Source organism: Acanthochromis polyacanthus, chromosome 7, assembly GCF_021347895.1.
Source record: "Acanthochromis polyacanthus isolate Apoly-LR-REF ecotype Palm Island chromosome 7, KAUST_Apoly_ChrSc, whole genome shotgun sequence".
Classification (NCBI taxonomy): domain Eukaryota; kingdom Metazoa; phylum Chordata; class Actinopteri; family Pomacentridae; genus Acanthochromis; species Acanthochromis polyacanthus.
The window spans coordinates 18309747-18332171 of record NC_067119.1 but is presented as its reverse complement, the minus strand read 5'-3'; the positions used below and the strand labels follow the sequence as shown (position 1 = coordinate 18332171).

The following is a 22425-nucleotide window of genomic DNA, read 5'->3' as shown; positions in this document are numbered from 1 at the left end:
CCTTAAATCCATTAGGACAAATCCCTATTAATGTGTAGGGGTTTGTGCTGCTGTGTGGGTTTGCGTGAACATTTGGTTTGTTGATTTGTCCTGTGAAAATTCAACAGAGACGTTAAAGCAGTTCTCTTTATCTACTGCAGAGTGCTTTTCTGTATTTCCAGCATCTATTCCATGTCAGCACAGTGGTGTACAGCTGGTAACTTTCTATTTATGTGTTTATATGTTCGCTCTGTGCCTACATGGGTTTTCTCCAGGTGCTCCTCTGTGGTCTTCTTTTCACGGTTTAGTTAGGTCACTCCAAATTCGCCATCAGTCTCTTTGTCTTTGTGTGACCTGTCCAGATTATGAAATATCTTTCACCCAGTATCATTTAACTCCAGGTCCCCACAACCCTTTAAGATGGGTGTAGCTGCTGGACGGATGCATTGTGTATAAAATAGCTTGTGTCAATGCAGCCACCCAGTGTGGATGGTGTGGCTTTAGCAAATAATGTGAATAACCACTTAATGGCTTTCATAGATTCTTACCTGGCCTGGCTTTGCTCCCATCCTCTCATCTCAACACATTCTTCACATCTGCATTTCTCCATCTGCCTCTCTTGACTTTTTTCAGCAGCCTAGACGTGTTGAAATCTGCATTTCACACTGCTTATATCAGACTCTTCACCACAACCATGTGGTTTCTCAAGCACTTATGCAGGAAGTTTAGTAGGGTATGATAGTATTACACTGACAGAACAGAAAGCAGACATAAAGAAACACAGGAAGCTTCTCTTGGGGGTTTAAAAGCATAATATTTATTAAACAACTCAGGTCAATTTTAACCGTTCCAACTGGAGTTTTGTAGTGAAAATTAAACATTAATTACCACGTTTGTTTACCACTTTCCTCTATACTTACCCCTTTCATCCCAAATTACAGAAACACAACTACTTCCATGATAATTATTGGAAAAATGATGTTAGAGTGAGCTTTGTTGCCCTTTGTGTTAGTGTTTGGAGAACATACTAAAGACCATATGTATCCAGTAGAAATAATGAAAAGTAAATATCACCAAACTGTGGACAGTCAAATGAGATACAAAAAAGAAGAAATTGCTTTTCATCCAACCCTTAAAAATTACAAGCCCAGTTACCAAAATACTAATAATTAAATATATATCGTCAAATCATATTTCTCCCTCCTCTAAACAAAATAAAATAGAGCTTACTACACAAATTATTTCCCTGTAGACCAGAGAAAGCTACACACTTAAATGATGCACTTGGAGGACTGAATCAACCAGACATTAAAGCAAATATCTATTTTTTTTTTAAAAGTCGTGTTTGAGGTAAAATAAATAAAAATAAAAATATGATTTCTTAAACTATATGGCACTAAATACTGAAAATAGATTTCTACCAGTGCTATGCAGTGATATACTGCAAATATAAATTATTAAATAGATTTTATGAGTTCATGTATTTTAATTATTATTATTATTATTATTATTACTGGCATTTTCTGTTGTCTATTTTTGTCAAGTGCCTTACTGTTTCAGATTCATATATGTAAATGTCAATGCATTTTGTCAGATGTTATCAATTTCGCACAACAAAAGCCAAAGAAAATAAAATTGATTTAAAATTAAAATGAAATCTTTTAAAAATATTAAAAAGTTCAACTAATCATATGATTAGCAGCTTCAGTTATTACCACATACATTCAGCCCAACCTGTACCCATGAATGTAATACAGGTGTATTCTGCATTTTTTAAATACATGTTGTGATATTATATAGCAGATTGTGAAATGATTTTAGCCTATATGGAGAACAAAGAATGCAACAATAAAGTATAGCAAAGTTCGACAGGAAAATCAATAATATTCTTTAGAGTTCTTAAAAGTGTCTGGTCAGATTACCACGCATTAACACTAACAAATATAAACGCCCACTTCGAGTATTTGTAAATGTCCTCCTCTCCCATTGCATTTATATAGTATGAGTAGGAATATATATTTTCACACATCTCTGGGACTGTCTAATGAGAATTAGTCATGAGTAATGATGCGTGTAATTTAACAGGGTAGAACAGAGAACGTGACAGACTCACCACTCATGTTTTTTAGTAACTTAATGTTAAGAAAATATGAAGAAATAAAAGATCATCATGACAGTCTTCTGTATTAGAAAACTCTGGTAGTACAGATATACTGCACCATTTGGCTGCAAAAGTGTCCTATGCTTGATGCATGAGTACAAAGAATCCAAATAAACTGATCAAAACTGAGAACTATCACTCTTTACTGCAAGATTTATCGCTTCTTTTCTCAGGAGGAACCCCCACCATGTAAGAGTGAGAATTGCTGGAGTTGTATTGTCGCACAAACTAACTATTATTTCAGTAAGAGTCCCTTTCAAGAGAGAACATATGGCTAATAAAGCATGAAAAGAGTTCAAGCTTCATATCTTCAGCGTGCGAGCATGTTTCTTGCAAAGAGGTTTGTCCTTCTTGGAGAAGAATGTCTGGCCTTCCAGCGTGGTACAGCACACCTGTAAACGCCCAGTGACAATATATGTAAAATAAAAAAGCAACAAAGCTTTGATTGGTCACTATTTATACAATATAAGGTGCACAACGTAATGAATTAGATAAAACTAAATAGTTGTTAGGAAAATTGTGGTACGGTCAGTACAAAGTTACTATTTTCTCATCAGGTTTAGCTCTGTGTTGAGATGTTTGTTTCATGTAGATGCACTAGTTTTCCCTTCCAGTCCAAAGATGTCCAAGTCAAATGTTTACTGTTTATGTTATGATTGTGAGTTTACTGTTTTATGTGTCTATGGCATTTACTTACAGCACAAACAAAGCAGGTGTCGTGCCAGGTATAACCAAGGGCCTCCAGGAATTTGTCCCCAGCCTCGATGGGAAACTCACAGCCATGGCAGCCAGTCCCAAACAAGCTGTAAAAGTCTTTTTACAGACAAAGAAAGGTGTCACACATCAAATAAACCAATCAGGATTTTCAGTCCGTTTAACCACACACTTAAACGCTTTACACACGGAACGATACGCCACATAGTTTTACTGAAACTAACTTTTAGAAGTCAATTTGTAACAGAAGACTACTTGTGTCTTTCTATGCACAGATTTGTTTGCTGTCTTTCATTCCGGCCTGAAAAAGTATCTCCCAGCCCTATCACCATAGTCAGTGTGTCCAGTCAGCACGCTGTACAGTCATTTGGTACCCACACAATACCCACACTTGTAGTCTTGTAGCACTTAAATGTACATTCACAAGCCTACAGGGAGTAGGCAAGGGTGTCCCACGTCAGAAAAATGCTGACACGCAGTACACTTAACCCACACTTGTCCAAACACTGCTTCCAACTGGTATTTAGAGCTTATTATATTCCACAATTCACCACAGTTCACTGCTCAGCACTAATCTGGTTCTTGGCCGTAATGCTGGTTTTAAGGGCCTAATTAATTAGAGTTAATCCATCTATTCGCTTTACCCACTTAAAGTCTATCCTAGCTGAAGTTGGGTGAGAGGTGAGGTTTGTCCCGCACAGGTCATCAGTCAGCCAGGCATTTCATATTCACATCTATGGGCAATTTAGAGGCACTAACATTATCAGTATTTTACAATAACAGACATAAAGAGGTTGAAATTTATTGCATTATGTGTGAACATAGTACTTTATTCTCCAACACACAGTAACAACAGATATTGCCTAATGGACACTGCCAAGATAATATTACATAATATCACTTTATTAAAAATTTTCAGAGATTAGATTGATTTTAAAACATTTTAGAAGACACATATCTTAAAACAATATGGTTTTTTTTCTTATTTTTCTATACACAGTACATATTTGTGGGTGCACTTGGTAAAATGCTGTACATGCTAATTCCAGGATTTTCAGTTAACTGTAGGTTTTTACTACTTTTTTTAAAGATTTATTGCATTTTATCGGTGCCATACTGCAAATACAACATGTTTGAGTTCCCTGTTCTTTGAGCCATGGTTATGTTGTTACCACAGAGACGTGGGACTTCATATTGCAGTGATTTTTTTTGGCCTTTTGTTGGCTTTATTTGATAGGTATAGTTGAGAGGCAGACAGGAAAGTAGGGAGAAGAATGAGGGGAAGACATGCAGTACAGGGCTGTGAGCTGGAATCACACCCAGGCTGCTGTGTCGGGGACTATAGCCCCTGTTCATGGGTCACCCACTCAACCAGTTGAGCCATCTGGGGGCCTTTTGCAGTGGAATTTTGAGTGAATAAACTTTGAACAAGAGAAAACATTTACCTAAACATACCTCACAAGTATGGCAAGTGTGAGTTCTGGTTATGATAGCTCACCTTGCTCACAGTATGGTTCTCCATCCTCCAGGTGGAAGGTGTTGTTTCTGATTGGCTGCTGACAGCGAGCACACAGGAAGCAGTAGACGTGCCACGTCTGTTTGAGGGCATTTATCACCTCCTATTGGTACAAATGCAAACAATGCAATTAGTTAGAGGTATTTTGCAGTTCTCAGATAAATGGCCCTGTATTACCTTTGTTATGGGGGATGTAAATGCCATTTGTCAACAAAATCACCACTTTTTTTATAATGAGTCTCTGTTGGATCAGAATGGACACATGTAACTTTTGCACAGGAAAGCACAGCCTTACCTACAGTATGTCCTTTTCACATGTCCCACTTAAAAATGACTTTTTTTTTTCTTGTGGGGCCCCATGACCCAGCTTAAAATAGACTATGATTTCTTTCCCACCCTTAAACTGCGAGAACAAGACAGGACAGGGAATCAACGGAAGGTTGGTGGGCTGAGGTAAAAATGAAGGATTAAGAGAGAGGGAGTGAGAAAACAGGTTCATAAGAAGCTGTAAGCTGGTTGAAGATGTGTGAGAAATGGAGGGTTGAAAGGGATTGAGGCTAAAGAGGTTAGAACATGTGAGGGATGAATGTCAGAGCTACTATGAGAGGAGAGATTTCAGCTTCCTGACACTCTGGGTTCAAGCTACACCTGCAGCCTCTGGGCCTCTAAGCCTAATTCTCCTAACACCCAAACGTACACTGCATTCCTGAGTTTCATTGGTGGTCACCATAGATATTGCTCTACAGCTTTGCTGCACTGGTCCTCTGTGTATTTTGTCCTGCATCTTTAGAGATAACTAAAGTGTTGCAACCTTCTGTAATTGATCCTTTGATAGCAGCACTATTTGCACATTTTATGCCACTTTATAATTTGCTTTCAGATTGCTAACAACAGGGAGTTACTGACAATGGAAATCTTTTTTAAAATGCTATCGCTAGCATAGAGCATGGCCAAGGCTATATGACTATTTATCCAGGCCTGGCAGCTTTTATAATCTACGAGTAGTCTTTTCATAGTGTAAAAGTGCTGCATGTTGGGAGATAAGGCAGTCAGATACTAAAGAAGAAATGAGACACAGTGAAGGGGAGGTAAACACAGAAACAGATCCTTTAGTAATGTAGCCTTGACTCCAAGTGGGATGTATTTTTTACAAACACCAACAGCTGCATGGACATTTGGGTGCTACATTATACTATATAGTTGTGTTTATGTAGGGTTGGCTAACGAGCTTCTTTATTCATTCCTTCAGCATACAGCCAGCCCATTGTGAAAATAAGCAGTGAACTGCACTGACATGTGGTTAATCTAGTTGATGTAGATTAGCCTCACATAGAGGCGCAGATGTACAAACTGCTGCATACTAAATAGAGCATTATAGAAAACTGGGAAAACATAAGAACATAAAACAAATCAAGTCAGAAGCTGGAATGCACTGAATGCCACAGAGGAGTACTATGGTTTCCAAACACACAATGTCAAGACCAGTCGTACAGTCAGTAGCTTTTACTGACAAAAAATCTTCAGACAAATGTAAAAAAAATATAAACATGAGCGAAGCCTTCAACCTTCTTTACATTCAGACTGCATCCTCCCCCACTTAGAAACTCACCCCCAGTATCTTGGTCTGGCAGCGGCTGCACGTTGGAGCAAAGAACTCTTCGTAGCAGTGTTCACAGTGGACAGATCCCTGTTCCTCCACAAAGCCAACATCTGCTAGCGATGTGCGGCAGTGAGCGCAGTTAAATTCCTCCTTATGCCATGATTTTCCCATCGCCACCAAAAACGGCCCTCTGGAAAGAAAAAGAAGGAAAGACAACAGGATAACTTTTTGTCAAAAAATATGCAAACCACTAATGAATAAATGAATGTATGAATGTCAATGCAACATTCATTCTTACAGTAATTCAATCCAACTTCTGCAAGTTGTCTCTTTCACATTTCATTTCTTCCTTGTCTTATATTATGATTTACCCCTGATATTCCTGTTCATTTTAATATTGCTATATAAGAACATAGAGTAAATTGATCAGAATGTTTAGAATGTCTTGTAATGATAATTAAATATTAGCCAAAACCTCACAATAAAAGCCAGTAAATAGAATAATGTATTTAGGACTGCAAGTGATATTCTAAAGTCCTGATTCTCCTTCATTTAAACTTTTTACCCAATTAACTGTTAATTATTATTTTTAAAAAAACAATAAATGCATTACTAAAACTGTTGTTTATTAAATTTCTCTTTATCAACTAATTGATGAATTGTTTCTGTATTCTATTCAAGTCACAATAAGCTGCTTCAGCAATGAGGAGCACATTTTAGAAATTCAACACTGTGACCATCATCCCCTGCTTCCACTCAGACAGCACCTTGGCCCTGTCCACTTTGATGATTAGGTGAAGTGGGAATACAAGGGAGGCTAATTTACTCCACACAATGGCTGTGCTTATCTGAGCTCACACTGATAGCTGGCAGCCATTAGCATGTGAGCAACCCTATCCTTGGTGATATGTAATGTTAGGTGACACAATCTGCGAGATAACGCTTGGGTCAGGGCAAGAAGAGAGGTAGACAGGAGAGAGGAAGAGAAGTTCAGAGATGTGCCCTTGTGTGCAGCTCTGGCTGGAAAACTTTTGTTTAAACTTTTATAGTGACTTTGTGCAATTGTAAACTCCAATTCATGTTTCCTACTCCATATCAAGCAGTCTTAAGATATTTTTCTATCATGCGCTTTTTACCAGCTCTACCCCCACATTAAATACAAAACACTTTGATTTCAACTTTTCCTTTTCCTTGCAACACATGCCTTACACATGTGCTTACATATCAGATTGTCATTTCTTAAACTGAAACATTACCGTTTATTTGGAAACAGACAAACTGACCCAACACAAAAACAAAGAAGTGGTTTCAATATACTGTATGTGTGTGTGTGTGTGTGTGTGTGTGTGTGTGTGTGTGTGTGTGTGTGTGTGTGTGTGTGTGTGTGTGTGTGTGTGTGTGTGTGTGTGTGTGTGTGTGTGTGCGTTCAGCATCATTCTACAGTTTGATCAACAGCAGATGCAACCTAATTCCCCTAACCCTTATCCATACTACAGTCAGCTCTTCTTCTACAGTTTCATACACAGATTGTTTACTCGAGTTAGTGAGAAGTTAATTATTTTATGTGCCTTACTGAGGTGATGAATAATTAAGGAGTGGACATATTTCCTTTCCCATTCTTAATTTGTGTGAGTAAAAGCTGTTGTGTGTGCAGTCAGGTTGAAGAGATCGCATCTGTTTGGATTATGGTAAATGGTCTGTATTTATATAGCGCTTTACTATACCTGCAAGGTACCCAACGCGCTTTACATGATACGTCACATTCACCCATTCACACACACATTCACACACTGATGGCGGAAGCTGCCATACAAGGTGCTAACCACGACCCCATCAGGAACAATTTGGGGTTAGGTGTCTTGCTCAGGGACACCTCGAGCACGACGGGGTGAGGATCGAACCGGCAACCCTTCGGTTGCAAGACGGCCACTCTACCCACTGAGCCATGCCACCCCTATTATTCCTCTGCAAGCAGTATATGGTCATGATATGATGGAACTAAACATCATGCATGTGCACTGTCTCTTTTACAGCTTTAACTATAAATAGTAATGACAGTCTCCTTCATTCCTGATGGCATAGCCCATGGATTCTCCATTCATAGTATTTAAATTAAGCAGACTGCTACCCATAATGATCCTTGTGCAATAATGATAGATCGTTTCTTTGTTAGCCTTCAAATTCCTGGGATGCTATTGCATATATTGGGACAAACACTGTATAAAGAAGATCAAACATATAATAGAATCATATTGTGTGAAGCAGTCTTTCAGTGTGTCACCATGTAGCTCACCTTTAACAAACACACAAAAATATTTTTTTGTAATTTATGAATTAGGATTTTTTTTACTTTTACTTTATTATATTTTGTCAGAATTATTGTTTTTAGAAAATCATATTTTTCCTCAGTCTATACTGATATATTTCATGTTTATATGGCGACTTTTTATAAATTGACAGCTCAATTGATAATTACAGTTGCATTCTTGAGTTATACCCACTATTTTGCAGTGGAGCACGAATTGAGAGCTGTGGTATCGCCATCCTTTTTATTGGAGTTTTTCAGCTGGAATAGTTCTGTTTCTGTGCAAACTAAAGATTTGCAGTGCACTCATGAGCTTTTGGAAGTCCTGATTCAAGCCATGGCTGAAGCAGCTGAGTGCAAATGTTTTCAAGAAAAGAAAAATAACTGCATTTATAGGAGCAGGGTCAAGGCAGCTGAGGTAACTAGAAGAAATTCCCTCACCAGTCCCAACTTTTCCTGGGACTGCTGTTAGTCAGAGCGCATGAGGTTCAACTGGAAATCCCGGCATGCTGTTGTCAAAAACAAAGTTATGTACCTCAGATCACTAGTGACTACACAGTTACTAAAATAAAATAAATGCCTTTAAACATTTTTGACATGAGTGCACTGTAAAATAATTAGTTGAAGGAAAACAAATGGACTGAGTGGTTAACTAAAGAAAAAATATGTTACAAATACAATACAGTGCATGTATTTGAGGCTATGTTTAAGCTAATAATTGACCCGAATACTAGCCACAGTATTGGTCCGTCACCTGATGACCATGTTGCAGTGGGCGCACATTGGTGTACGAGTCCCAGCAGGAATATGTTCTGCCATCTGGACCAGGGTGTCCTCATCTTTAGGGTGGGGTTGAGGAACAGGTCGAGCTGGGGCAGGACCCAGTGGGACGCTGGTGCTGCCATTACCCTTCATACCAAAAGATGGAGTGATTAAACCGGTCTGAGGACGACGACCTGTGAGTAGTGGAGGAGAAATAAAAGGCTGTATTAAGAACCAGAGGAGCAGAGACTGTAAAAGGAAAGATATCTAAATATAAACTCAAAAAAGAAAGCACTCGTGGCATCACAATGGTATGTGGATGTGTGTGACTGTTTTCTTTCCAGGTTTGTAAGTTATTTGACCTCTGCCCGCTCTGACTATACACCCAGCAGGTGTCATGGTGGTATAAGCAGCTGGCTGACTACTGTTGTCACAGCTATGGATTCACCACATCAATCTCTAGCAAAACACTGAATATTTAAACTTTCAACACACATTCCTATAGTGTGTGTGCATGTATACACATGACCAAACACACACAACACACACACAGACTACCAGGACACTCCCTCTGCTAAAACCCAGACACCTGGCGAAACATGTAGCTTGGCCTTTTGATCTCCACACTATAAATATAAATATTGATGTTTTTGTATGAGTTAATGGTGAGAGAAAGGTTACAATTGGAGCTTGGATCTATCATCAAATGCCATATTAACGTCTGTCAGTTGATTAAGTGACAGGACTGGGTTTAAAATAAATGTAGAGGCTAGCCTAGCCGCGCTAGACCCATGCTCTGAAAACGCAAGGGTGTAGGCACGCTTGACAGGGAGGGAGGCGGGCTAAAAGGTTGTCTATCAAATCACTCTGCAGCAATTGGGTAGGTATACAACCAATCAGCGCAACGAATAGGCTCCTAGAGCACCGAAAATCAGAGGATGCAGTAGTTCAGGGAAGCCTTATTTAAACAGTCAATGGGTGAAGCTCAAGTATATTACAGACATGTTAACAGAAAGATTATTCAGAGTCGGTGCTAATGGAGCTCAACGACTGTTGTCGTTTTTGTTGTCGACTCTAGCAGAGAATTAAATTCGTTGCCGTGGGTTGTCTAGCACGGCACGGCTAGTTGTTTCCGGTTGTTTCTGTCAGAATCGTCGCGCCTCTGTCGTCACTTAGTTACGCCCGCCTTCTGACTCTACACTTCATGGTGATTCGTCCGGCCAGTTTTAGGAGCATCCAACCTTGAGCCTTATGGAGGGTAACTAGACCCACCCTGGCTGAGAATTAAATTCGTTGCCGTGGGTTGTCTAGCGCAGCTAGGCTATGTAGAGGCTATAACAGTGATCATTTAAACCATCATCATAAAAAAAAAATAAATCAGAGGACTTAAGTTGAAATGTGCCTCTGACAGTAATAAATGAGACTAAAACAGCATTTTGAAGTTTCGGGAGAGCCGTTTTACAAAACATGATGTTTCTGCTTGCATTTCATAAAGCTGCATGCAGACGGTGAAGCTGCTGAAGGATTGAAGAGCGCAGACAAGTGACAAATGCACATGACTGCATTAGTGTGTTTTTAAATTTGAACAGTGCTAACAGTGTTTTTACAGTGGGCATTTGCAACAAGCCGGACACTGAAGCCCTGGTGTCTTTACTGGCAGCTCAAGATTCAAAACGGCCCAGTGGCTTACTGCTGCTGAGGCACTATATGACCGGCAGTATATTTTCATGAGCTTGGGTCTCTGGGTAAGTGACTACATTTATGATTTTTGTTGAGGAGCTGTTACATCAGATTTAAAGCAGAGGAGAGTTGAGGACTTGTGTTGGGCCAAAAGCTGAGACTGAGGCTTGTTGGTCTAAAAAAAGGACACATTTGTTTGAAAATGAACTGATATGTATGCAAAGAAATCAGAAGTATGTACATGATAAAGAGAATAATGCACAGAACAGATAATCACTGTCAGACTCTACGGGTTGAGTATTGATGGAATATGGGCATTATACTGCAGCTCTGTGCCTTGCTTTTAAAACTTTATTCATAACTCCCGACAGGTCCCCTTCAATAAATATTGTCTTTCTGACAAAGTAGACCTGCTGCACATGTGACTGAGGAAGGCGCCACAGGCTGAAGTGGGCCTTCTCGCCTGCTTAATGGCCTTCCACAGAGGAAAAACACGAGAAAAGGAAAGGAAAGTCTGCAATGACCTATTTCACAACATATGTCACGCTTCAACCATGGAAAATAAGCCTCTTTCCCCCTCCTAACTGGCTGTAACAACATTCAATCCAACAGTCGTAAATCAGTTTCACACTATGGCAGGATTGGGAACCAAACATTTTTTTGTGTGAGGAGAAAAAAAACATTTTTAACTATGAGGGGGGAACATATTAATCAATCAAAATGTATACTTAAAAGAAGATTTAGTTCAATTCCTAAATGAAGGGTTATTTTAGGGATTCTATTTGGGGAAGTCCTCATTTTGGGTATACATGCATTCCCCGTGACTTCTACTAAGAAAACAGTTCAGGCACCTCAGTCTGATTATATTCCGCCAGTTAATTTACTAAAAAAAATACCGCAACATGCCTACAGTTAAAACAACTCACACACAGTCATACAGACATACTTTTGTTAGATTTGGCAGCATTTTTAATGTACTATTGAAAAGATTTCATGCAGCCTTGGCAGGATGAGCTATATGTATTTTAGTCACTGAAACCCATGCACCATGTATACTACACTCTTTAATATGTGCTCACAATTTCAGCCAGTAACCAGGAGACATGCCAATTGTGTCTTGCTGCACAGTCCATAAACCACATTTTGTACAGGGTGAAAAATGACAGCTGGCAATAACTGTAACCACTACTTATTGTGAATGTGTGAGGGAGTGAATAAAGCACATGAAAAACACTTCAGATATGCTGCAATCACTAACGGACAAGAGAGAACACATAGGGTGTTTACCTTGAGCTGTAGCAGGTCCTTTGATCATCGTCTTGACAGCTGCAGACTCGTGGGTGTTGAGTTGAGGTTCCTCACTCTCATCACTGTGCAGACAAACACAGTGATATTTAAATATTAAGTGATAAAATATAGTAAGATTATTTAACATCAAACTGACATAAACAAAACTGTACAGAATCCAGCGTTGCTGCACATTTAATGTTAAACAAACTCTGCAATGCTTAAATGATAGACAGTTAATATTTACATCCTGCTCAGTCAAATGTGCATGTACAGTGTAGTATTTGTGTTAGTTTACATGTTATCTCTTTGATAGCTCACTTTACTCATGGCTTGTTAAAATAAAAATAAAAAATCACCAACACAGTCAATTTTCCAGAGATCCTGTCAAAATAAAATAAGACAGAGTCCAGACCACCTACCTGCTGACAGAGCAGAGACGGTATAGTACCAACCAAAACACACAATGCAGCTACAGCCAAAACAGTACAGTACTCAACTTCATAGTGCACTTCCTCCTAGCGAGAACAGTTCACCCAGAAACATTGCCCATGTGCCACATTCATGGCAGGACACAGTCCAGGCCACAGGCCCGATGATGGATAAGAGACGAGTGGGTTTACAAAGCACTAATAATGTAGCACACCCATTCAAAACTGATGCCAGAATATTAATTTGGATGACTCAATTGAGAGTAACTGACTTCAGTAGAGTGAAATACAGCATGGCATAATGTGAAAAAGTGCCCATTCTTCATAGACTGTGGACAGATGTCAGACTACCAGTCTCAATAATTGAGAGACAGAGTCCTCATTGTACAGTGCAGAATCTAACCACATTCATTTTACTCCATTCAGTGAATAATTTATAGATGTTTTGCAATTATTGTGTACACAAGTAAACACTATTATGTCCTACCTTTATATTAAATAAATACTCTTAATTCAGAATGGAAGGCTTTGGGCACTTGATTGAGGTCATGGAGAGACAAACTGAATTACCCTCCAAGGCCACATTGGCAGCTGATTCTCATGAGTTCGCAAGAAATAAAACTCAATTTCACATTTGGGTCAAAGGATAATTAACTTTAAGAGGCTCAGTAGTAAAATTTAGTGGTGGTCACATCAAATGATGCCAGAACACTAATTCAAATCATGAAGTAGAGAAAATGACCGAATGGGACAAGTCATATTTTTCATCTCATTGCACAAAACAGATAAACTGAGCTAAGCATAGACCAATGAAAGGTTTTTAGTCATCATTTGATGAACATTGCTGTGGCACATGGTGCCACATCTTGTCTCCAAAGGAATGTAAACATATAATATCTGTGACTCGCCCAAGGTCTTAGAAAGCAAGACCTCAGACAACTCATATTTTCCGAGGGCATTGTATTCCTTCTGAGGGTCACACAGTCTCTCCTGTGTCAAAATGTTTTCTTGTAAGGTAAACATGTGTCTCCCAGCAAAATACTCCCACATGACGCAAATGTTCGGCTTGCTAAAGACATTTTCCACACGACAACGCTCTTATTTGGACAAACATTGTCTCAGATCTACATATAAGGTAACATTTTCTTTCTTTAACTGAGAGCAGTGTTACTGGGATACATTTCCATCACAGAAAAGTTGGTTCTCTAGATTGATTGTCCATTACTTGTCACTGACCACAACATCTGATATTATGAATAGTCTAATACATAATGTGCAGTTATTTATGCATATGGTTGATTTAGAAGATATCACAAATTTTATTGTTTGACTTTACACTGAAGTATTTTTGCAGGTTTGGTTTGAGTTTATGTTTCTGGTTAACTTCCTGTCAGACTAGATCCAGCTGTTGAGCTGGATGTGATCAAAACATCTCTGACCTTCAATCAAATGTGGCCCAAAGGCCTCAAACCTCTTCACTGCCTTTTGAAATGAATCTGTATAACATAAAGTGTGTGTGTGTTCACAAGCGCCAGCTGAGTAGCCTGGGTGGGCCAACAGTATCTCCCCAGACATATTACAACCATAATGCAAAGTTGTAGTCATTGCCAACAGTTGGATCACTGCTGTCTTCCCCTTGTGCCTCCGTGTTAGGGGACTCATGGGAGACAAGTGTTATGGCAACTGCAGTCATAGTTACACTGAGTTGTGCCCGTATTTTGTGTGAGTGAGAACGAAAGAGTGAAACAGAAGAACTGAAAGAGAGAGAGAGAGAGAGAGAGAGAGAGAGAGAGAGAGAGAGAGAGACAGACAGAAAGCCAAAATGACAGAGACTATAAAAAGTGAGAAGAGCAAAAGGTAGACGTAGAATGTCACACCTGTGTGTGCTGCCTTCACCTTAGTAGAAGCACTGTGTTTCGCTGCTGTAACATTTTTGGGCCACAGGGGTTTTTTTGAACAGATGAGACATCCATAGCGTTTAACGATTCCTACAGTGCAGTGGTTCACTCAGTTCCCCATACAGGACTGAAATCAGTGATTCAAACTTTCTGAATGAACACTTTTAGCTGTGTAACTATGGAAAATTGTAGTTGTGGAATATGTGAGAGATAGGTGAGGAAAGGTGACAATAAATTTACCTAAAGATATAGACAGCATTGACAGGAGAGGATAAGAAAAGGTCCCCTTCTTCTGTGGCAGATTGATGCCAAGACACCCTTTGATGTGAGGAGAAAAATGTCACAAAAATAAAGACAACACTTAAACACAAAGATGGCTGTCAAAAATGGCATCCCCACTCCTGTCATATTTGCATGCACTCACACAGAAGATGTAAGCTGGAAATGTGAGCTGTGACTCAAGAGATAAATGGTTATAAAGGTATGTGATTAATATACACTCTTATAAACACGAGACACACGAGCTACAGTGAAACGACAGGAATTGTGATAAATGCACCCAGTGGCCTGTTGTGTTAGCATTGATTCCCGCTAATCAGCGTATAGCCGGTGCAGTCCTAATCTAAGTACTCTCTAAAGGAAAGAGACTGTCAGGCTGCAGAACATCTCTCTTCATTCTCATTATCAGCTTATCATTTTGTATATCATCAGTCTCAAAGGAGGAGGCAGAGGGCTGGTTTACATATCTTGTATCTGCAGGCAGAGACAAAACTAAAAGCAGTCCAGTGTAGACATGGGCTGCACTTCCATTAGACCTCTTTAAAAATGTATTCTTAAAATTTCGCATAGACTAGCAGTACTTTCATTCCTGACTTGGGGTTCTTACATTAGTAAAAATGGGTATAAAAAAATCTGTAGTCCTCTAAAATACCTCCATCTGTGTATTCTGCAGTGCGTTATTTCCAATGCTTTCACAGTAAACAGTTAAGGGGAAGAAAGAAACGATGACTTGCAAAAAAGGTCTCTAGCTAGGCTACAAACACTGTGATTGCATGGTAAGCAAAGGATGTCCCACAGACTGCTTACTTTCAGATTTTAGAATGTTTATTCTCCGATTTTTTGAGAAAAAAAAATCTACTTATTGTGTCTGGTTGAATATTTTTCTTTCTTATAGATTTAAACAGGCTGTCACTTGATGGACATTTATCTTAAACTGCTTCAGAGGTTCTGACCCCCAGGTTGCCGCCTTAAGTAAAAACAAAGGTAGGAAAGCAAGTGAACTGGGCAAGTAAATGAGCAAGTTTTCCACTAATTAGTCAAGCTAAATTCATAATTATATCCACATAAAAACAGAAGTAGATGCATCAGCGGGCATCAAGATATCAAGCAGAATGGCCCTGAAAAGAACAGGAAAAACCTCATCGCCATCATGCCATTAGGCTGTTAAACTCTGAGATTAGAAACTGCAGTGCCATCTATTTGAATTATCTTAGCCAACAAGCTAACAGCATTCATTCACATTAGCCATGGTAATTGGTTAACAACAGGTGACAAATAGAGCAGGAAATAAGATGCTCCCCAGCCCTTCATTCATTAGAACCAGTTACAGTGCAGCTCATTAATATTCTCCACCAATCAGGCCAATTACATGTGAAGTTGATTGTATTCTGGAAGACTCTGATTGGTTTTGTGGAGAGCTCTGCAGTTTGTTACTGATTAAATAGCAGCCTGTTAGATTGTTGACCATCTGGATGCAATGGTCACATATGAACCCTGTCAACTAGGAGGAATAATTACAGAAGGATTGGAGGAAGGAGGGAGAGGAATAGATTGATTTTTCTTTATCTGTCTTTCTCTCCTGCTCTTCTTTTGTATTCTACTCTTTTTAAGCAGTAACAGAGTGCAACCTTGAACAGTATACATATTTACTGCATCGTTTCCCTATCAGTGCTCTTATCTGCATCTCTACTGTTGTTCTCGTTTGTGTTGTCTGAACTCGGTTCTGTACCATACACTGCCTAATAATGACCCAGACAAGAAGACAGCTTCAATTATATGCTTCCTGCTGAGCATGAGAATATTATCTCTGTTTCTGTACAAATATCTGGTTGTTTATTATAGCTTGCTGACATCTGTGTCAATGAAGAATTTAACTGTAACTTTTTGATCCAACCAGACAGCAAGATATTTATACTCAGAGACTGTCTTCATACAATATCTATTCAGAGTGACAATGTGCAAATTGTTGTCCTTAATGTTTCTGGCTCAGGAGAATTGCTTATATTTAGTATTGTTTCCATTCAGGAGTGTTTTCAAGTGTCATTTACAGAAAATAATTGTTACAGAGGATGCCAAGTTGGTAATATAAACTGTGAACTTGAAAGGACCCAGAATAGGACCTTGTAGAACCCCCTCTGACAATGGTAAAAATACAGAAGGATCTTTTATTGCTATCACACATCGCTGTCTATGGAAAAAGTTCTTCTGAAACCATTTACAAATGTTAAAATAGCAATCAAAATCATTATCACACAGTTTCTATAGGAGCAGAGCATGATCAGTAGTATCAGATCCTTGGGTTAAAACATTAGACAGAGCAGCATGATATTTCTCTCTGTCAACAGCAGATTAAATATCATTTAAAACTAAAGAAATATCAGTGACAGTGCTATGTTTAACTCTGACAACAGATTAATTTGGACTTCAAACAGCATTTCTTAAGAGGACTGATTTGAGATGATTATCAACTAATGACTCCAGGACATTAACAAGACAGAACAGCTTGGAAATTGGCCGATAGTTATTTAGATCATTATTATGATAATTTTATGCAGAGGCACTACATGTGCAGATTGCAGATCCAGTAGAAATGGAGGGCTTAAAGAGATGCATAGTTTGTGGCACTGGTTGAGCGGGTGACCTATAAACAAGGGCTATAATCCCAGATGCAGCGGCCATGGGTTTGAGTCTGACCAACAGCCATTTGCTGCATGTCTTTCCTCACTCTTTTTCCCCACCTTTACCGTCTTTCTCCACTGTCCTCTATAATAAAGGCTAAAAAAGGCCAAAAAAAGATACACATAATTCGTCCAGCAATAAATGGGGTGCAGAGCTTAAAAAAATAACAGTCTAGTTTATTCTCTCCAGTTGCTTGCCTGAAATCGATAACTTGAAGTGCCTCGCTAACAACTGAGGAAGTGGAGGCCTGTAGGGTGAACTTAGAGGTACGATTTAAGGAGAGCACATTAAGGTTCTCATTAAGAGCAGATCCCATATCAAATAGGTTCCCTGCAGCAGTTACATGCATGTATAAAACATAACAAATAACTGTTCGCTTATTTATTAAGCATTAAATGTAACAAAATAAGGAACAGATATAGAGGATCTTTATATGTGTATTTATTGTTTTGTATTTAACCCTTTGTGATAAGTGGCTTTTGCTTTTCCAAAGAAAATATGCCTCTATTTCAACATACGCCTTGCTAGGGCCTGAGCTTCGTCCCTTGATAGTTCTGTGGTGAATCAGGATCTTGATCTATGTAAATCTAATTATTTTTAAAAGTCTGATGTTTACTAATGACAGTAAGTCAGTCATGAATCTGTAAGATATTTCAATGTTAATTCTACATCTGGGATTTTAGATGACATTACTGTCAACAAAATTCCTTTTGATAACAATGCAATGCTTGATCTTTATTGTCTAACATGTCTATCTAGAGAGTGATAATGGCTAAATGTGAAAACTGAAAAATATTTTTGTCTCTCCTATAGGGCAGAGTCAAATCTATGTTCTCAGTTTTCATTTTGAGGCATCACCGGATTAGGTCTGACTTGCTGATCAACAAGCAGTGACAAACTGCCACTTATTTCTTTTAGAATATTTAAATAATTTGCTGATCAATTTAGGATAAAGTCACCTAAAGCCAGCATGCCTGAGTTACTGTTCTGAGTAAGTAATTCCACTCATTTATCAATTGCAATAGAGACAGATGTGGGTGGTCTGTAAACATTACTACATATAATTAATCTTAACAAGATAAGTTAACTTTCACAGCAATAAATTTAAAATAAGGCAGTATTGTGACAACATTTAAAGCAGAAACATATGACTTCACACACAGCTACACCACCCACTCTTCCAACTCTATTTTGTACAAGTTTTAGTGAGGTAAGTAAACCTAACAGTTATGTATACTCTAGGCCAGGTTTCAGAACCAATATATCTGGGTCAGCCTGTGCTCCAAGAACTCTCAGGTGATCCAATTTAAATTGGTTACACATGCATCTCTGCTGTGGCCCTGTGTTTGTCTCATCTGAAGGCTATTTTCATGACTGTATGCTGCCTAATAATGACACTTCTTGTTTTCTGGTATTCAGTGATAATGAGGAAAAATTGTGCATTTCAGTTACCCCCCCAAGTGTTTACATATATGAAGTAACCCCTTGTGTACTGTCGCTAGAGCAAGAACTTGTATTATGCAACTCATAAATGTGTTTGCTTCATTTGAACATTGAACAAATGGTCCATTAACATAGCTGACTGCTGTCCAGCAGCTCTCTCCACCACACAACAGATGGTCTATAATTGAGCACTGTGATATTCTTTGGATCAAATTCAGTCCTCACACACTATATCATCCCCGCGTGTGCATTCACACTCATGCGGTGACAAATACATTCATCCATGAAGACACCCACTCAGACTCTCACACATGTACACACACATTTTTCATATTTCATGGTTTAAGTGTGTAAAGTTGTGTTCACCAACCAATGACTGATCTCTGTGAGATGCTGCCAAGTTGTTTCACAGTGACCACAGAATGTCATAGCTGGTATGAACTGTCGCCGCAGAGACATATGGACCATGTCTTTTGGTGCTGGCATGGTATGAATAAACATGGCTTATTCATTGCCATGAACGGCATGTTCAGTGGGCCCTGTTTATGCTGAGGGTTAAAAATAAGTACATTTCTAAACATCCATCCATCCATTATCTATACACTGCTTAATCCTCATTTCGGTCGCGGGGGGGCTGGAGCTTATCCCAGCTGACTTCAGGTGAAGGCAGGGGACGTCCTGGACAGGTCACCATTCTATCACAGGGCTACATAGAGAGACAGACATCACCAATACCTATGGACAATTTAGAGTTACCAATTAACCTCAGCATATTCTTGGACTGTGGGAGGAAACCGGAGTACCCGGAGAAAACCCACACATGCACAGGGAGAACATGCAAACACCATGCAGGAAGATCTTGGGAAGGCCGGGATGCAAATTGGGGATCTTCTAGCTGCAAGGCTTAAGAGCTAACCACCAAGTCACTGTGCAAATTATTTTCTTTTTAGAAAATATTTATCAAAACTATTGTATAATGAGACTGAATAACCTAACTCTTCTCTGGAGGCAGGTGGAATAATGAGGTTTCCAACCATAAAGCTGTGTTCCATGTAGATGTCAGACTTTACTTTGTTGCTGCCAAGAAGTTAGTTGGTGAGAGTTTTTATTGTGAAGCTGCATGCACTTTAAAATGTTAAAAGATTCTCCATGTTACATTGTATTATTTGCAAATTAGATGTCTACATCACTCTTTTAGAGGTGCAGACCTCGACAAAACTGTTTATAAAAGACTTTAAACACAAATAACAATAATTATAATATAACACTGTTTTCTAAAGTTTTCAGTTAGAAATAAAACAATTTAAGTCGAGATTATTTTTTACCAGTTTGGTAGAAGTATGTTTGGTCCAGGTCTGCTTTGTCTACCTTTTGTTCTTTGGCAGGTGCAGCTCACTGACACTACGCTGTTTCTTCTTCTTCTTCTTCAAGCATTGCAGTGACGCTTGTTTGACAGGAGAGATGAGCAGAGCATCCAGCAAGGACTGAGACACTGCCTGCTTCTCAGGAGGCCAACGATTGCTTTGATACGCATTTCTGACCAAGTCAGGACATATTGAAAAAGAAAAAAGTCAAAAGGATGAGGAGGAAATCATTATGACTTGATTAACTTTCCATAGGATTCCAGATCAAAAAATAACCTTTGGGCCCCTGATGGTGCCACCATACGTATCAGTGACACAATAAAATCTCTAGAGCTGAAATGATTTGTTGATTAACTGATTGATCGGTAAGCATAAAACAACTGATTAATCAATTGACAAGCGAACACATTTTAAAAAAACTGTCTCATTTAATATTTCAAGCAAAGAAAAAAAAATCTAAAATGCTTTGTAGCCAGCTTCTCAAATGATGATAAATATTTTTCAGGATGAAGCACACAAAACCACTCATTACACCAGCACACTATTTACCTTTCATGCACTGGATTACAACACACATTGCAAATGTGTTGTGAATGTTCAGGCTGTCTTGGGGTGCTGGGGGTGAGGGGAGGGGGGCAGGGGGCTGCTCTGGGCAGGAAGTCCAGAGGGTTTGACAGAAGCACTTTGCTGTTCATAAAGACACACACACTCAATATACACCCATGTACTGTAAGACAATTGCAGAAGTCTGATGCACCAGACATAAAATATTGACAAGAAACCAGCATTTTTTTTAAAGTGCAGCAGGTTGACATTACATCCTCATCAATAATGAATGAAGGTGAACAAATTTGAATATTTTCTGACAGAAAATCTTCATAACCTTGTACCTGACAGGTTTGGTAGAGTGAACAGGATGACGCACTGATATATGCGATAGACAAGTGTTGAGCTGGGCTTGAGAACTGGGAGAACAGAGACGACAGACAACACAGATTGGAAAAATCCTTGAAGCATTTCTCCTAAATGAGTTGTGATTGAAAAGTTTGTTTCATGGGTTAGTATTGTTGTGTAGCACCTGTGTTGAGGTGAAATATCAAACTGCTCTGTCTTTCGACACTCAGGAGAGGAGTTATTTATTCTATGGTCATCACCATCATGTCCAGTCAGACAGTTACTAAACTCAACATTTTCTGAGTTGGTGTCGTCCTCTAGTGGTGCCATGGGAGAACTGCTGGACAACAGCAAAGAAGACAAAAATGGGAAAAGATCAGTTTGATTCCAACTGAAATCTTTTTGGCCTCGTAGCATGTTTTAATAGAACACACCAAGCTCAATGTACCTTTTACCAGTGAGCAGCTGAATTCTTGGTGGAGCACTAAGAGTATTATCTGAAGCAGATGGTCTATGGACAGGAGCTGGATCAGAAGAAGTCTCTGATGGCTGGTTTTGAATTAGACTGCTGCCATATGAGGAGTTTAGTAGTGCAGTTTGGGCAGGTAAAATGCTAAAAACAGGCAGACGGGATGCTGGAACCTGGGTATCTCTAGGACTTGGCTCAAGCAAAGAATGGTGCATGTGGGCTGGCAAAAATAATGTACCGAGGAAGGGGTCTTTTGGCTTTTGTGCATCTGACAGGCTATGATTATAAGTGTAAGATGATGCCATTTGGTTTCTAGTTAAAGCATTATATGTTGTAGGTACTGGCATCTGAGTTAATGGACAGTTCAAGTTAGATGGTGGGTGTATTTGACACAACATGTCAACAGAATTTGAATACAACACTGGTATGGAAACTAGGCCTAAGTGTGTTGTAGATGCTATATTAGTCTCTTGATTTGGGGTCTTAAAAAGGTTGTTAGGATTGGAAACATGGTTTTGGATTGTAGAGTTCCTCTCTGACAAGTGCTGATAGGCAGATGAAACTTCTGCTTGTGGCTGTGGATGGTTGGTGTGATGGGATATGGCTTTTTCATCATTCAGGCCATTGAACATTATGACTGCAACACCTACTTGGTCAGAGGATTGGTTTGCTGGAGATCTGTCACTGGCAGATAACAGACAGCAGAGAATACAATTACTGGTGTGATCAGAATTCATAATTAAAACTGAAGTTGGTGTTTGTTTTAGTGGAGTCAAGAAAAGTGTAAAAAAAAATCATCATGAAATTCACTCGTGAAGTCAGTTCTATAGTTGTAACTGTCTAAGATTAACCAGTTTTAGTTCAGATTATTTTGTTACATGTTTCTACACAACAAACTATAAGATGTCAGTTTGGTGGTGAGAAAAGCCTTTATGTGACTGGTTTCTTTGTTTTCTTTGTCTGC

General features: G+C 39.0%; 1 protein-coding gene across 4 annotated transcripts in view; it reads right to left on the bottom strand.

Moving 5' to 3' along the window:
• Window positions 1-774: 774 nt before the first annotated feature.
• Window positions 775-22425, bottom strand: part of pdlim5a (PDZ and LIM domain 5a) — a 70829-nt gene continuing 49178 nt past the window's right edge. For all 4 annotated transcript variants that reach the window (XM_051951155.1, XM_051951154.1, XM_022211237.2 and 1 more), the window contains 6 exons: window positions 12005-12087; window positions 9030-9231; window positions 5980-6160; window positions 4353-4473; window positions 2838-2953; window positions 775-2532 (listed from right to left, as the gene is read on the bottom strand). In XM_051951155.1, coding sequence (XP_051807115.1) covers window positions 2443-2532; window positions 2838-2953; window positions 4353-4473; window positions 5980-6160; window positions 9030-9231; window positions 12005-12087 — 793 coding nt within the window. In that variant the 3' untranslated portion in view covers window positions 775-2442. The remainder of the gene's footprint in view (window positions 2533-2837; window positions 2954-4352; window positions 4474-5979; window positions 6161-9029; window positions 9232-12004; window positions 12088-22425) is intronic.